The sequence below is a fragment of the Serinus canaria genome, chromosome Z (genome assembly GCF_022539315.1).
Source record: "Serinus canaria isolate serCan28SL12 chromosome Z, serCan2020, whole genome shotgun sequence".
In the NCBI taxonomy this organism is placed as follows: Eukaryota; Metazoa; Chordata; class Aves; order Passeriformes; family Fringillidae; genus Serinus; species Serinus canaria.
The window spans coordinates 35,378,838-35,396,518 of record NC_066343.1 but is presented as its reverse complement, the minus strand read 5'-3'; the positions used below and the strand labels follow the sequence as shown (position 1 = coordinate 35,396,518).

Below are 17,681 nucleotides of genomic sequence, written 5' to 3'. Positions count from 1 at the left end.
TTTGTTTAGGCCTATAGAGAATTAAATCACTTCTCTGCAAGTGTTAATTCAAGTATTCCTAGTTAAAATTCTAGGCATGTTTGTACATAAGCATGAGGCATTAGAGTTATACATAGTTCAATCCAGCACTGTAACCAGATTGTTTTAGATACAGCAACCAAAAAGCAAAAAATCCAAGACAGCCCAAAAAAAGCTGCTGTGAAGAAATTTTAACTGCATACTATTCAAAAGCAGTACAGTGAGGAAGACAGGGAAAATCAGGATCAAGGCCTGTTATCTTCTGGCCATGTAATCACCATCACCCATCACTTATACAGGGGTTATTCAGTCAATATCAGTACGTGATCCCTGTGCAGGTGGCCTTTGACTGTGATTTGAGGCTGCAGTTTTCATTCTAATAACTAATTTTGATTTTTCTATCTGTGCACATTACCGTTTATGTACAGCATTCTTTTGAAGATGTTTTTCTGTCATTTTGATTCTGCATATTTCCTCTGCTGAGTTCTTCATGGCTGCTCATAAGCAGCTTTCTATCAGCCGCAGAAGTCTGATTTCCCCTTTCCTCATTTCATCTTACTAAAAGCTTTCCATTTTTCATATTCATCCCAAGTTATCACTGGGTTGAGCGCAGTGGTCTTCTCTCAGTAAAAATTTGTTTATTTTTAGTTTATTATGTGCTCTCTTAGGCACAGGTAGTGCTGGTCTGGCTAACTCAGGATGATGTGTATTGGCAGCTCCTTTTATTAACTCAAGGATGAAAGCTTAAAACAGCCTGTTGATTCACTATTGTTGCTGATTGAGCATTGAAACTACTGTCTCTGTTGCATTTAGTTGAATTTCCATTTTAATGGAAGGTTGTTAGGTTCATCACTGAGCTTCTGTGTTGGATTTGCATGGCATGCCAGGAGGGTACAAGGGTGGCTTCTGTGAGAAGTAGCTAGAAGCTTCTCCTGTGTCCAAGAGAGCCAGTGCCAGCCAGCTCCAAGATGGACTTGCCACTGGCCAAAGCTGAGCCTATCAATAATGGTGGTAGTGCCACTAGGATATTGTATGTAAGAATAGGTGAAAAATTCTGCCCCACAGCAATTGCAGGAATGGAGTGAAAATGAATGAGCATAGCAGCCCTTCAGACAGCAAGGTCACTGCAGAAGGAGAGGGGAGGAGGTTCTTCAGGCCCTGGAGCAGAGGGTCTGATGCAGACAGTGGTGAAGATCATGGTGAAGCAGCTGCAGTGCATGGAGTACCCTACACCGATGCAGGTGAATGTGACTGAAGGAATCTGTGAGACTGCAGGAGGTCTGCACTAGAGCAGGTTTCCTGGCTGGACCTGTAGCCCCATGAGAGAAGAGCCCACTCTGGAGCAGGTCTTGTGACCCCATGAGGGGCTCAGTGCAGAGCAGCCTGTTCCAGAAGGATGGCACAGTTGGAAGAGATCCATGCTGCAGCTGTTTACCAGGAACTGTAGCCCATGAGACGGATTCACATTGGAGAAGTTTGGAGGAATGTCTCCTGTGGGAGGGACCCCACATTTCAGTGGGGAAAAAGTAAGATGAGTACTTCCCCTAAAGAGGGAGAACTAACCCTAACCCTGAGGAGAAAGAAAGAAAGAAGCAGCAGAGACAACATGTGATTAATTGCACCTTCAGTCCCTGTCCACTTGTGCTACCTGGGAGAAAGGAGGTAGAAAAAAATTTGGAGTGAAGTTAGGCCCAGGAAGAAGGGATAGCTGTGAGGAAGGTATTTTTAAGATTTAGCTTAATTTCTTATTATCTTACTCTGACTTGCTTGGTAATAAATTAATATTTCCCAAATCAAGTCTGGTTTGCCTGTGGTGGTAATAGGTGAGTGATGCCTCTCTGACCCTCTCTTGACGCAGGAACATTTGGTTGTATTTTCTCTCCCATGTCCAGCTGAGAGAAGAGATAGAACAGCTTTGGTCGGTACCTGGCATCCAGGCAAGATCAGCCCACCACAGCTTCATGTGCAGATAGCCAATGTCTACCTCTCTAGAGCCTTTTCCCATTTTAACAGGTCACTGATCAGTCGTAACACGAAGTGTTTGGATTCTTTACATTTTGACATCAAATTTGATGGCTTTTATGTAAGTTTTTAAATTGTTTTTCAGTAATTCCAACATCTTTTATATTGTAGGTCATGCAGGAGTGTCTGCCAGCATGATGAAGAAAAGAACATCCCACAAGTAAGTTGTTAATATATTTACTAAAGAATAGCTCTCAGTAACTGGAAGTACTGTTCTAGAAATATATCTGTATTGTTCCACTCTGTTTTTGAAAATTGTGGAATAATATCCAGTCTGTACATGTGTGTAGAGTCGGACTTCTAATCCTTTCAGGAGGGTAGTAGGAAAGAAAGCCCCACAGATAAAGTTTTAAATGCTGATTTGACTGTTAACTTTTTTTTTTTTTTAAACAATTTTGAAATTCTTCCGTAATCTGTAGAGAAGGATTTTCAAGCCTGAGCTTAGCCATGTCTACTGTAGGATGTCTGTTCTCTGGCACAGATTTCATGCAGTCACCAGGTCAAAAAAAACTGCAAGTCATACCTACTGAGAGCCCATTTGGGAAGGAAATTTCAAATATATCTAATCATGTATGCACTATAAGTGTTGGAAAAGATTTTTCATTTTTTAAAATAAAGAATGTACTGAGATACTTCTGTAAGGAAGTTGCTGTTAGTATGTGAAGGAAGGATACCTGCATTTGCTACACTTTCGTGGCACATATTTTTCCATGTTCAACATTTTAAATAGTGGCAGCTGAACACTGGTGAGTAGCTGTGTGAAAGTAGAGGTAACCTTCTGGATATAATTGGTCTTAGTGTCATGCAGCAAGATACCATATCTGGCTGTATCTGGTGAGAGAAGCTAAGCTGGGTAAGTGGGAAACTTGAAATGCTACTAGCTGTTTGTAAGTGTAAAGTCATATAGTGTGTATCAATCACAAGCAATTTGTTTGGCAGGTGTATTTTCCACAATCAATCTAGTTAATCACTATTAACAGTGTTAACTGTTTCCCAGAGACAACACTTGATGTTAAACTACTCTGATGCCTTCCACCAGCTCATCATTGTCCATTCTTGTCTATCTCTATAGAAGGCAAAGAGAAACATTTTTTTGTCTAGGGGCAGGTAGAGTTGGTTAAACTTTAATTTCTCTTGTTCTCTTTCAACCGCTCAGAGAAAGGAGTGTATGATGGGAAGACTATCAGAGGTGGGTTGCCTTTTGTACTTGAGGGTGGCTAGATTTGTCTTTATTGTTGTGTTAATATACACTTATTTAAATAACTAAATAGGCTGTAAATTTATTAGCATAAAAGCTTTTGTGGGACATAAGAAGTTTTGATCCTAAGTGACATAATTTTGAGGTATTTAACTTAAGCATCCAGTTTAGTTTTATGTTAATTTAGCCTAGTTCAATTTTTTATTATTTAGTTAAGGTTTTTTTGTACCAAGCCAAGGTGACTTCTTGTGTTCTGCATATGACTTGTCTGAGAATTAGGAGTAGTGGAACATTGTTTATAGTTTACCATAAATGAGTAGGATATGAATATGATGTAATACTGTATGCTGATACTACTCTGAGCCAACATGATTGACTGTTACTAATGTATACTTTGTCACTGATTCAGCTATTTATTTAGTTACGTCCTCATTTAAGGAAAAAGAAAAAGAAGCCTACTGGTACTCAAAGGCTATTGAGATTTTAAAGGTTTGTTTCAGAAGGTTTGTGGCAGAAGAAGGAGCAAGGCATGACTCAGTAAATGAGGTTGTGATAGAATGAGCAGTGTGGATGAGCCTTCTGAGTTCTTTAAATGAAAGATAGCCATTTGTCAGACAGTACCCTTTTCTTTAAAAGAAAGAAGGGCCCACAACTGTTGAGCCTTCTGGAGATGATTCCAGTGGTTATAGGACAGTTCTTCCAAGTGCTCTGTCGTTTAGTAGTGGTGATGTCTGACAGTATGAAGCTGACCTCACTGGCATCAGATCAGTCAATAAGCTCACAGATGTCATTCTTTCCATGCTTAGTGTATAAGGATAGTGCAAGATTTAGCACAGGTATGAAACAATCCTTTCTTCATAGGCTCTCCAGATTTCTTGTAGTCAGCAATTCGGAGACTTGGAGGTGTAGGTTATAATTGCAGTTTAATTACAAGTGAACTTAAACATTTTGAAATTGTGATACCACTTTAAGGTGACGTGCTCTTGGCTTCCGCAGCATCTAGAGCTGAAATTCACAACTTAATGATTTTTTTTTTTACTTTGGAGGGAGTACTTCAAATAAAGAGAATATTCTTCAACACCTCTATCTTAATTAACATGCCTCATAGTCTGAATATTATGAAAAGTAATTAATAACAATTCTCAGATCAACATTATGTTATTAGTCATAGCCATTAATGAGATCACAGTTGTGTTAAGTTTTGTCTCCTATTTGCAATAACTTTTCTGTTTTGTACCATGAGAGATTTGAAAGCATACTGACCACTGCTGCTGCACTGCTTCTATAATGTTTTATCATTTTCATTCTAGTTTTTCACAGTTGTGTGTGTTTTGCATATCTGAGAGATGTGGTTTTCTTTCATCCTTCTGGTTTGGTTTTTTTTCCCCCCCTTTTGGTGTTTTTCTGAGGTGACATGATCAGGATAAAAACCAATCAACAACGAAACTTAAATGGGTAACTTTGTAGGTTACTGAGCATTGCCATTCCTATTTTTATAAATGGTAGTTTGTGTTTTAAGGACAGCCCTCTGGTAATGGCTGATTTTTCTGCTACCAGTCCTGTGCAGTTATGAAATATGTTGGTTTCCCAGGTAGCAGTAGCCAAATTAAAGTTTTTGTAAGGATCATATAAACACAGCTTTAATATCTGGGCAGATTTCCTTCTGGCTGTGTAGTCTTTAGAATGTTTCCAAAGTATCTGGTTCTGATAATGAAACTTTTTTGCATTAGGTTTTTACTTAACAGCTTTCAGCCTGCAAGATAAAGAAGAGGAACAGAAACTTTTGGGAATCGAAGGGCCATTTACAATGAGGATGTATCTCATGTGTCAAGAACTACTTCCAGGACTTGCTATTTGCTCTTTATCCTGGCTTCATTTCTTACATGTCTAATTGTTTTCAAATATTCAAGAGTAAATGTCTGTGGAAACTTTAAAGAATGTTTTAATGAAAGAGAAGGAAAAATTTTGTTGGACCTTCTGGATAGAAAATCATAGGTTATCTGTGTAACTTGATTTATTACACAAATGGCTCGGTGTTGAGGAAGGGAAATTTGGTTAGTTGATTGTCTTACATGAAAGTACGTCATAACTTACTTATTAGTAGTTAGAAACTTTTGCTTGCTTTCTTACCATGTTCAGATACAAGAAGTAGATTTTCCTTGATATTATACAAGTTTGAATGTCTAATTTGTTACAGTATAAACTGCTTCAAATGAGAAGTGAGCAGCTGTTAGTAATGCAACCTTCAAACAAAAATTTCAACTGCAAGTACACCTAGCGGGCACTTGATTTGTAATTAAATTCTTAATACTCTTTGCTCTGTGAGGCATTTTAAACCTGTTCGAAGTCAGTTATGTTGTCTTCTTCCATCTTTTTTTAGAATGAGTGTAAAGCTTTTTCCCTTATTGTTCCAAATTAATACTAAAGTGGATTATTCTTTGTAGGCAGAAAGTAAAGTTGTCTGTGAGGTTGAATACCAATAGCATTATAATTTTTTTCAAAGATGAAATGATGAGCAACATAAACTGCTTAAACTAGACAAAGTAATGTCAGTTTAAACTTCTTTCATTTCTAGTAGTTTTTGTTCTCTTCAGAATGAAGCAGTGTTCCATTAACACTAATTAGATGAATTGAATACAAAACAAACTCAATATTGTGCTGAGAGCCAGATCTCTGAACTTACTTTGTAATGGTAGGCTATTACTGACACTTAGTGCAATTAGAAACACATGTATATACTTGAGCAGAGCTAGAATTTGAAAATACACTCTAGTTTTTGCAAAAAATTAGATCCAGCTTTGTGGGAGAGTTTCTTTTTACAGGAACTCAAACCTGTTCCACTTACCTGTGCTATCAAGGGTAGGAATGCAAAATTGCAGTCTGATCTTTGGAAATGTCAAATGATTAAACAAGTGAAATTTGAAAACACCCTTGCTAAGATCGTCATGGCGAATTAAAGTCTGGAGGTGGGACAAGTACTGAAGTTAATTGTGTATCCTGTTTTTAATAGTTATGATTACAGTTGTGATACAGCATTAAACATTCCAATATCATATTGTGAGTGTATTATTCTAAATACTGCTTCCAGGATTTCAGTGGTATGATTGTTATCTCTATTTTTTGGTTCATATAGGGACTTCTTTCAGAGCATTCATCATATCTGGAGACCTTTTTCTTTGATCACTGTCTCTAATCTAAGGAAAAATATTGCCTTCTGCAACTGATCATTTTTTAGATGTTACTTTTAAGCTAGTTGTGGGCATGTATTACTGCCTTTGAAATTATGTGTGCTACATGTAGTAGCCCGAAAATTTGTTTTACAAGTAGTTGATATCCAGGAGAATTTTGTATATTGTCATAATGCCCCATAGTTTCTTCCATTTGTGTTCAAAACTGTGTTTTTAATAGCTGGATAAAACAAAACTTGAATAACACTTTCAGTGATTTGGAACTGTCAAATGGCTTACATTACAGTTCGTCAGAATAGCAACTGTTACTTACCAGAGGGAATTTTCATGCCAATTCCATGAAAATATCAGAAGGACAAAAAAGTTACTTGATCTGTTTTCCACATGAAGGAGTATCCCCTCTCTGACCATTTACATTACATGCAGTTTTTCATTTTCCATACTAAATACAGAAGTGTTGTTGCTGTCATGTCTTTAAAACTACTTGGAATCAAAATTACCTTTGAATGGAGGAGCCAAAATTTTCTTCAGGCGAAAACAGGTCTGTTTTGGGGTAAATAAACATTTTGAAAGAATTTTAGTCAGCCACCTAATGCTTGCACTGACTTCTTCCTTCTGAGAAGAAGTTGTTTACTCTTCTGCAGAGAGTAACAAGGTAATAAAGTTGTAATACTGCCAGCTAACCTTGTGCTTTGAGATTTGATCAGGTGAGTTTCACTTTTAACATTCAGAGTAACAAGGGATAGAACAGTTATTTTGGCTTAAGCAAACTGCATTTAGAATTTACTGCTAGGAAACTGAACTTACACAGATGTCAAAAATGTGTCCCTACTTTTAAGTGTTTTTCTTTTTTCCAATAAAGCGTGATAAGCTTTATGACCTAATTTGAATAAAGCATGATAAGCTATAAAAATATTGTCAAGTAAAAGGATACAGCTATTTTCTGAAGTAGAATATGTATGTATTTGTTTAATATTAATGTTTGTATCTGTGTACAGAAAACATAGAAACAATGTGGGACCAAGCAAACCTATTTCTCAGCCACGAAGAAATATTGTAGGCTGCAGAATACAGCATGGATGGAAAGAAGGAAGTGGACCTGTAACACAATGGAAGGGCACAGTTCTTGATCAAGTTCCTGTAAATCCCTCTCTCTATCTCATAAAGTATGATGGATTTGATTGTGTGTATGGACTAGAACTTCACAAAGATGAAAGAGTTTCAGCACTTGAAGTTCTTCCAGACAGAGTTGGTAAGTGTTTAAGGTTTTTCTCCTAAATAAATATACATATGGCTGACATTTATCACCAAATGTTTTCCATTAATCCCTCCAGACTTGCCCCAGGATAACCTATGACCACTTAAGTGTTACTTAAGTGCCAATTTCATTTTTGTCTGATGGCAGGAAATCTAAATGCTTTGATTTTTTTTTTTCAGTTCCACCAAATTTTGATGATGCTATTGAGTGCAGTTGCTGTCCTCTGTCTTTAAGCAGTATGCAGTACATTTTGTAGTTTTCAGATTAGCATTGATATTTCTGTTGAAATTTCAACTCTAAGCCATCTATAGATTATATTGTCTGTTTTGTGTGTCTAACAGTAATAGGGCTACATTTTTTTCTTGTACTACTGCCATGTACTTATAATAATGGCTGGAAGACATTTTCTAACTGAATTAATGTAATTATTAATAATGCTTTTTGTTTTTCAGAATTAACTTGGATTGTTAAACTGCAGGTTTTTCAATCCACCAAGTTTGATATCTACTCAAGTAAACACTAGTTTGTAAATAGAAAAAGCTGTTGCTTCTCCTGACTGCAAAGGAGTTGGTTACAATCTGTAGGGTGGCATTTTGAGGAACCAACCCCAAAGTTGAATTAATAATATCATAGAACTGCCTTGAGACAGGCCTTTTGTTTCTGCCTCTCCCTATCCAGTGTCTAGTTAAAGTTCAGAGTCTTTGGTGCTCGATTGATCTCTTGTTAGCTTACATTGTGATTGTTTAATCAAAGGGAGTACAGTAATTCACTGTTATTTTAACAACATTCTGAAGTTCTTAGTTCTGCAGCACTAAACTCTCTGGAATGGACACTATTTGTTTTGTGTATGAATTTACTAACTGCCAATCAAATTTGTGCATTAGTTAACATGAAGATTATTTTTACAAAGATACATATCTGTGCTTTTGAATGAATTCTGAAATGCTCTCATTTCAGCTTCGTCTCGAATTAGTGATGCCCACCTGGCAGACACAATGATTGGTAAAGCCGTGGAACATATGTTTGAGACAGAGGATGGCTCAAAAGATGAATGGAGGGGGATGGTTTTGGCTCGAGCTCCTATTATGAACACATGGTTTTATATTACCTATGAGAAAGATCCTGTCTTGTACATGTACCAGCTCTTAGATGATTATAAAGAAGGTGACCTTCGCATTATGCCTGATTCAAGTAAGTAGGCCAGTTGCTGTTTTCTTTTAGCAGCTTTTTGTATTAAACATTTGGCTGTGGTTTATTTATGGTCAAAAGAGCTAACAAAGAAGCATCATATTTGATATTCCATTTAATTTTTTTTTAAGTATCACAGCTAACAAATGTAGTACAAGAAAGAACATCTGTGTTAACTGCTGAAATATTTAACTTTTCTTAGCGGTGACATATGCAGAGTAATACTTTCTCATAATTAATCTTAATTCTCCTGAAAATATGGGTGTGCCACTGTGAAATACTTTACTTTTTGGTTTTTTAGTGGAAATTGACAAGCTGGAAGTCATCCACTGCTTTTTTTCTTATATAAGTATCATCTTGTGTGGAGTTGGCTCTTGATTTGTGTTTCTGAAGCAGTTCTTGTGTGAATGAATATTTTGGGTCAAACTGATATAGTATGAACAATTTCACTGAGCTATGTATCTTCAGTGTGAAAAACTTCTTGAGTAGTTGCTTGTGGGAAAGAAGTACTTATTTTTTGAAAGTTGTTTTTCTCTCACATTTTGTAAAACTAGTAAGAAAAATATTTCCTCTTAGTATTTTTCCTCTCATTTTGGATGAAGTAGTCTTCTTCAGGACTTCTCTTAGTTTAGGAGACTTTTCACAGAATCAGTATTATTCTAGAGATTTAGATAGTTCAAAGAGAGAGATTATAACAAATACTTTGAGTTTACTTCTCCTGTGTAACAAAACCCTTTCTGACAGAAGCCATCTGGGATTTAAAGAAAATTATTGTAATTAATATATAAGCAAAGCACTATGTAGTTAACCACTACAGTTACCCAATTAGTAATTTGTTGAGTTTGAGGTCATCTTCTTTCAGATTCACCACTGTTAATGATTTACTGGGAGAATAGAAAAGTGGCGCGTATTTGCATAATCTCTGTGATAATGATCTGTGTTTAGATTATCCTCTCCTCTGGCCCTAGCAAAAAGCAACATTTCTGATACTTTTAAAGAAAGAGTCACAGATGTTAATGGAAAAAAGTGACCTTCCTTTTCTTAAAGAAATAAAGCAAGCTCTTTCAGACTTGAATGTTAAAATAACTTGTTTTTTGTATTAACTGTACTACCCATCAAGAATGTATTTTTTAGTCTGCTTTGCTTTCTGCCACCGTGAGAGTAGGGAAAGCTTATATGCTTTCTTTCCACTTAAATCTTAATTGCTTTTAGTGCACTTCACCCTCTGTGCTCGCCAAAAGATTATTGCTTACTTCTAAACACTTCTAGGTATTTGCTTCCTTTCCTGAACGTGAATGCTTTCCAGATATTTTGAATCATTTCCTTGAGTCATCAATTGGATGTTAGTATTTTGGAGTAGTATTATTCAAAATCAGATTTTAGAATATCTGCAAATGCTTCTGTAAATTTGGTGAAACTTGCCATAATGTTATAAATAAAATTTCTAGGGTACTGTCCCTTATCAATATAGGTTCTGCACATGTGAGGAGACCAAATAAGAGATAATTTGTTTTAACCTTTTTCTTTTTGTAAGGGGAAAGTATATTACTGTATCTGATACTAAAACTTGGCCTACACTTCTGAGTGAAAATGCAGGAGTTGAACTTGCATCTTTGCCAAGAAAGACTCTTCGTATAAAACTCATACTAAGAGGATAATAACTATGTGTGCTGTACAGTGCATTTACAGTGGAACTGAAACACAAAAATGAAACTTCTTTTTGCAAGAATTTCTAAGTGCAAATGCAAAGCAGTCTCTTCATTCCCTCTTGGGTTTTTTTCTCCTTCGAGAGTTTTTTCACAGCTCTCAAAACTCAAAATAGGTAGAATCTGTAAGGGATTCTTAATACAAACTTGTAACTAAGTTATTAATTTAAAAGCTTATGATTTCCAGAATAAAAGTCACATCAGATATTACAATTGCTTTAGAAAGTTTTGCAGTAGAATACAAACTACAAGTTTATCTAAACTAGGAATCAGAGAAGAGGAGTTGAGAAAGAAGATGTGGTTAGCTTCCAGTTCTCCATACAGTACTTTTTACCCTTTATCATGTTCTGTGATTGACTTGTATCCAATCACTTGGCATGTTACAAGTCACACTTTTCATAATCCAGATTTAGCATACGGATTGTCTGCTTAGGTTTTACCAGAGAGGAAAACAATACAGTCAGATTTTACAAAATTACTCAAATATGGAGTCAAAGTCCCTTTTAATAACGAGTTGACATCTACTACCATTTCGGAAGAGATGCTTCTGTTGTAGTCAAATGCATGCATTGAACCTTTGAAAAATGTGTGTGGGAAGATGGAAGTTAAATTAGGGTACCTTTCTGCTAAGTAGGTTCAGTGCCTTTTTCTGCTCATGGCTTAATTCAGCTATCTACAGCCATTTTCTACAACCTGTGCATACACCCTCCTGTCAAAGATTGCCTTCTCTTACCAAAGTGTTATTTTTGTCTTAATAAAACTGAAGACAGTATTGCTTGAAAATTTTTTCTGCAGCTTCTTTCTACAAGCATGGCAATTGTTAAATGCTTGTCTGAATAAAATTCATTTAACAATTTAGTTATAAAATCTGTTTACAACTTCTGATTGTTTTGTATGAGTTTTAAAGACGACTGTGCAGTTGTCTTCCATAGTGCAAAATTTATTAATGTCTACTAAAGCATACTGGATTTATGTTACAGATGATTCACCTCCTGCAGAACGGGAACCAGGTGAAGTTGTGGACAGCCTGGTAGGCAAACAAGTGGAATATGCCAAAGAAGATGGCTCGAAAAGGACTGGCATGGTCATTCATCAAGTTGAAGCCAAACCATCTGTCTATTTCATCAAGTTTGATGATGATTTCCATATTTATGTCTACGATTTGGTGAAGACATCCTAGACGTCATCATGAACTTTTGCCAAATTTGTGGAACTATTAAATGTAAAATTTGTAGACACAAAGACTTGACTGCTTTCCAGTTTAACGAAAGCTTAAATGTCCCTGCGAACCCACAATCTCTGCCAGCAAAACTGTTTTGTTCTGAGTAATACAAACATGACACATTTTGTGTAAGAGAACTCCTTTTCTTGAAGGAAGTCAGTATGTTTGGGCAGGAGGGAGTTAAAAGCAAAGAACAGCTGCAAATTCAAGCTGTGTAAAGTTGATCTAGTATTGTAATCATTAATCTAAATTTTTTCATAGATTCTGACTTTTTCTTCAATCTTGCACTCACTTGTTCAACTGCCACATGCAAGTGTAGTTTGATATTTTGATATGCCTTCTTTTGTAACATTAAATTTAATTTCTTGGATACTGGCAGTCCTTGTCTTCAGGGTTGGGACAGAGGTGACTTTTCTGAAAGGTTTAAACAGTTTGTGCAGTATCAAGGAGTGCCTAACCCAAGTAACATCAATCTGCTGTGTTTCTACACTTTATTTCAAATTTAGCTTTTTAAGAACTTGCAGTGCGTGGAAATGCTTGTGCATTTTTTACTAGTCACAGGGCAGTAGGATATCAAGTGTTTGGATTACGCACCTTTCAGTGAAAAGGCTTTAAACTATAAAATTACATTTAATCTGTATAACCACTTAAGTAGAATATGCAGGTTAATGGCCCATATTTACAAGTTGTAGGAACCAGTAAAATCCGTGCAACAAGGCTGCCTTCAATCCTAAACGTTGTACTTCTTTCTTTGTTTGTTATACACACTTCTTAGGAAAACCCAAGTGCTTGGTGCCACAACTCTAACAATATATATGCTACTTCAGAAGACTTTTGACTACGCATTGGCATCAGTAGTCTCTCATTTAAAATCAAAACCTAGCAACCTGAATGTTTGTGTGTGGACTTAGACGCCTAACAGTAGTTAATATTTTTCATGGTGAATACAATCTCACACCAGGGGAGTGGGAGGGGGTGTCCTTTTACAGTGAAGACGTAACTTAAGAGAAGGAGAAGCATTTGTTGCCTTCTGCTCAGTCTGTTGCATTCCTTTGTTTTGGTTTGCTTTTAATAATTTTGGTTCAAGAAGGCATCTTCCCAGTTTATTCTTTTTCTGGCTTTTCCACTTAAGGAGTGTCTGGACAAATCTACAGTTTAAACCTGTTGTTGCCTTTTGTGGTGTACATTGTACTTGCTTTGAGGTATGCTGTTAACATTAATTTCATTCTAAGAACACTAGAGTTCTGCATGCCAGTGGTGTACTATCTAATGGAAGCTATAAGGCAGTCTCAGTGGTTCAGTCATCTGCATTAGATTGTGGATGTAAATAGCAGCCCACAACTGCAAAACCTTTTCATGGTTATAATCTTGCAAGATAGTTGTGTATGAAAATTAGGGTTTCCTTAAGTGTGGCAGCTTTCAAAAATAATGGAATTGGAACAACAATGCAGCACAGCAACAAGGTTGTCATGTTACAGTAAGGCAGAGCTCTGCAAGTTTCAAGAACTGCTTCACAGAAGTACAGAATGTGAAGACAGTTAACACTGTTGATGGAAGGAACAAATACCCTGGTATCCAGCTGTGTGCCATTAGTGGAAGAATGCAGGAGCTGTTAATCAGAGGACAGAGGTACAGATGACCTCTGTTGTGGGTATTCCTGATATTGAAGACTCAGTGGTTTAAGCCCCTTTCTGTCCATTTTTTTGCCTGATTTCATATTTTAGCCTTAAGGCTTGTGCCTCATTATGCTGTTGAATGGTAATAAATACTCTCCGTATAAATATGATACCTTAATTCTTTGTCCATTGCTACTATATTGCATTATGTCCAGTATTTCACCATGGGCAACCAAAGGCAGGCTATTGTCTTTCAGTGAATAGCTTCTCGATGCAGTCCTTATGCAGTAAGTACCTGAGTCGTAAATGTTCCTTGTGTTTGAACAAAGTGAGCAGATTTGCAACACAGTGTTTTCATTCTGCAGATCTGTTGTGTTTTCTATTGACTCTTAAGAGTCCTGCATGTAAATCTCAAAGCTGAGCCTGGCTCCATGAGCCCAAGTCGATATTTGTGGCACAGGAATGAGTGAGTGTGTTAATTACACACAAGATACATGGATTACCTAGTACACTGAGCTTGGGGCTATATATCTGAGGAATAAGAGGTTTGTTTTCAAATATCTGAGGTTTAGGTCTACTGGAACACTTTTAGCATTAGGCTTGCATTTGTGGGTTTTCTGCAAGCCTGTTGAATACACAATGTATTCTGACAATTAGAGTATAATCTACAAACTGTAAATTTCACTGTCATTTTTGGATGTCCCTGTTTGTCTGTTGTGTGATATTTTCACTTGGGTTTTTTTTGGGGATTTTTTTGTTTTGGTTTGGTTTTTTTGGGTTTGGTTTTCTTTGATAGCTTAAACCACAGTTTTGAGGCTTGAGACTAATTCCACTCCCTGCCCATCTGCTTTGGGCTTTGTTTTAGGCTCATGTTTCAGATCTGCATGCAGTGCTTGCGTTACCCTGGTAACTAAATGTTGGTTCCTTGTTATAGGGGTTCAACATTACTTCCCAAAATCACATAGGGCTTGTGATGGCACAAGCCATGGATCTTTGTATAAAAGTTATTCACCCTTCACATTTACCTGCTGTAGTATTGTTGTATATTGTGTGTGTGCGTGTGTGTGATGTCAGGCTGCCATGTAAAACTTAAAAGGGAAAAAAAAAATCCAACTTAAATGCAGACCATCCTTTTTTGCATGCTTAGAGGGTTAGAACATTCAATGTAACAAACTAAAGTTGCATGTTAAAATGTTTAGGTTTTTGTTTTATTCTGTTTTTTATTTTGTGTTCAGTTTTTTGTGAATTTGCTTATTGTGCTGTTTTAATGGTTGTTAGTAGGATTAAATGCACCGGTGAGACGAGCATAGTGCCAACGGAAGGTAATTTTCCAGTTGTATGTGTCATACAGCATTTGAAGGGACCATGTATTCTGTTGAAGAAAAAAATAAAATTTCAGTTGAATAGCAGAACACTACATTCTTCTTCTTTCTTTTGAGTGCCAAACCCTAAACTATGTTGGAGTAGAGATGGGGAAAACCCTTTTTGTTGGAATAGGTAGAAGCATTCTTTAAATGGATTGTTTAAACACAGGGGCTTTGTCTTCAGAGAGAATTGTATAGAAAAAGAATTATTATTGTCTAGGGAAAGAATTATGGTAAAAACAGTTTCTGGTTCCTTGAAAATGCTGTGTTTTTTGTATTTTACATCATTAGTGCAATTTGGATGGTTCTTGGTATGTGTATAGTTCAGAGGTCTTCGTGTTCACATTTTTAAATTAGGTGATGAATTCATCTTTAGAGCTTGGTTTCTTTATTTTTATTTTATTTTGAACAATGTAGACAGTTCCCTGTTCTCTGCATTTAGAAGTATAAACACTTTAAATTGTTACTTAATTCTGTAAGTAATTTTTATAATTATGATGTAACTCTATCCTTAAAACATTTAAAATAAACCCTTTATGTGCAACTTACGCCTGTAAACTTTGTTCTCACGAGCAAAACACAGATGTAATTTCAGATTATGAAGAAGCAGTTTCCTCATTTTTCTGATTAAAAGGACTTACTATTTTAATGTTGAGCCATGTATGCTGGTATAATAACTGCCCTATGAAATACATTTGGTTGCAAAATGGAACCTGCCTAAGGAAAAGCATACTGTTAAATTGTATTTAACTAAACACAAAAAACTCCTCCCCACCCCCTCCCAGGGGCTGTGCAGGTCTGTGAAGCAGTCTCTATTTCCAGAGCACACAAAATATCTTGGCAGTGGGGAACTGCAGAAGCATTTGACAGTGTCTTGGTGATACATTAATTTGCTTAATTAAAAACAGTTTTAATTTTAATGAAGTGTATTTTACTGATAAAAAACAAAGTTGATGGAAATTGAAGGTGATGAGGAAAGAAGATAACATCACCATGTTGTGGATTTTATAAAGTCTTCTAAGTGTTTTGAAGACTTTATGTGGTTTAATTACTAAGGCAAGCTTTCCATGTTGAACAGATTTTCTTTATTACTACCTCTTTTCTGATAATAAAGGGTTCATGGCACTTAAAGGATGTGGTATAGTGGTGGACTTTGTAGTGTTAGGTTAACAGTTGGACTCAATGATCTGAAGGATCTCTTCCAATCTAAATGATTCTGTGATTCTAAAACATACTTTTGGCACCAAGTTCATTTAGTCATATACTGAAGAATATGGAGAACGCCAGCATGCATACCCAGCCTTTTCCCTTAGTTCATCATCCAGTTTATTGTATCCTGTTGCCCCGACACTGCTCCCAGTAAAGATTTATTTTGTGTACATCTGTGATTAAGGAGAGTCTTAAGACTTTTCTGCAAAAAGTCTTTGTGCCTGCAGAAAGTAAGTGTTTATCTCTGTGACCAGTCTGTTAAATTGTAGTTAGCAAGAGATACTAACACTTTGTGACTAATGCCTGAACCTGTTCTGTATTACTACTAATAAACCACTATCAGTTTGATGGCATCTTCCTCTGTATAGAGAAAAAGAGTAGGCTTATAAAAGCAAAGATATTTTTGTTGCCTATCACTGCAGTAATGAACTCACTCCTGGGAGCTGGTTGCTTACAAGCTCACTTACAAGCATCTCAAGTGTCAGTGCTGTGTAGACAGTAATGTCCCTCAGATTTAAGAGGGTGATAGGTGTCCTACTCAGAGTTATTGCTTTAATGCTGCTGTACTGTATTGTCACATCTGTCAGGTTCCTCCTTGTCAAGGTGAACAGGTTAAATTTTCAGGGGAAAAAAAAAAGGCTGTTCTTGGCTGCTCTTTGCTCATTAAGTTACTTACTTTGACTTTTTTTTTTTTTTTTTTTATATTCATGCTGTAAGTAGTGGAGCCATTGATGACTTCAGGGGACTCTACTGCTTTCTGGAAAGGATATGTTCAGTAAGGATATTTTGGAGGAGGTTGGGCTGCTGCAATTTAAGATCATTAGGGTACAAAAGGAGGAGTCAAAATAGGTGAAGGAAATTAGAGGTATGTGCTTTTACCCTCAAGCACTAAATAATAAAAGATTTTTACTCTTTTACAAACTTTAAAGCATTATTTTCAATCTGACTCATTTTTCTTTAAGTAAGTTCCTGCCTTAGCATGTTACATCACTTAACCTCTTTGCCAGTATCCGTAACTTATCATTTTAATAAATTTCAGGATTTACAGCCTGAGGAAGTTATCAAACTACTCAGGATTTTTTTAAGCTCTGTTCTTCCCATTGCCTCGTGAATTTCCTGATTTCCAGAGTGCAGAGCTGCATAATCACAATGTACACCTGTGTGTATATAACAGGAAGCAGCTGAGTACTCAGGTGTGAGGTGGTGTCAACCCTTCCCTATTCTACGTAGATGTTCGTTACAGATCTCTGCACATTTTTCTTCTGAAATCAGTAATGATTTGCTTAACTTCACTTGTATGCAACTTGTGTGAATGGTTTTGCAACCTCACAGTTTAAATACCTCTATGTTTTGACACTGGTTCCACCCACCCCCCATGCAATTAATCCTTAAATTTGTTTATATTCAATGGAGTCTGAGTTTTACAGGCCCTTTCTTAGTATTTTGATGCCATCGTTCCCCAGGTCTATAGACCGATGTGTTCAAAACTGACTTTAGTAATGAACACAGACATCTTCACATTTACCTTGATTTGCATAATCTTGTTGCTCCCTAAGGAGGTTCTACCCAGATCTGACAGATGATTTAAAAAAAAAAACCTCAACACAACTTTATACTACTTTAAACACACATTCTTGTTGATCAAAGTGATTCCTTGTAAACAGCCACTGAGGAGAAAGTGGTCTTATTTTT

The 17,681-nt window shown here is 36.4% G+C and overlaps 1 protein-coding gene across 4 annotated transcripts in view; it reads left to right on the top strand.

Annotated features, from left to right (window-relative positions):
- The window catches only part of SPIN1 (spindlin 1), a 61,990-nt gene extending 46,662 nt beyond the window's left edge, over window positions 1–15,328 (top strand). For all 4 annotated transcript variants that reach the window (XM_030236894.2, XM_030236893.2, XM_050986598.1 and 1 more), the window contains 4 exons: window positions 2,152–2,200; window positions 7,425–7,678; window positions 8,642–8,875; window positions 11,559–15,328. In XM_030236894.2, the coding sequence (XP_030092754.1) occupies window positions 2,152–2,200; window positions 7,425–7,678; window positions 8,642–8,875; window positions 11,559–11,758 (737 nt within the window). In that variant the 3' untranslated portion in view covers window positions 11,759–15,328. The remainder of the gene's footprint in view (window positions 1–2,151; window positions 2,201–7,424; window positions 7,679–8,641; window positions 8,876–11,558) is intronic.
- Window positions 15,329–17,681: the final 2,353 nt, after the last annotated feature.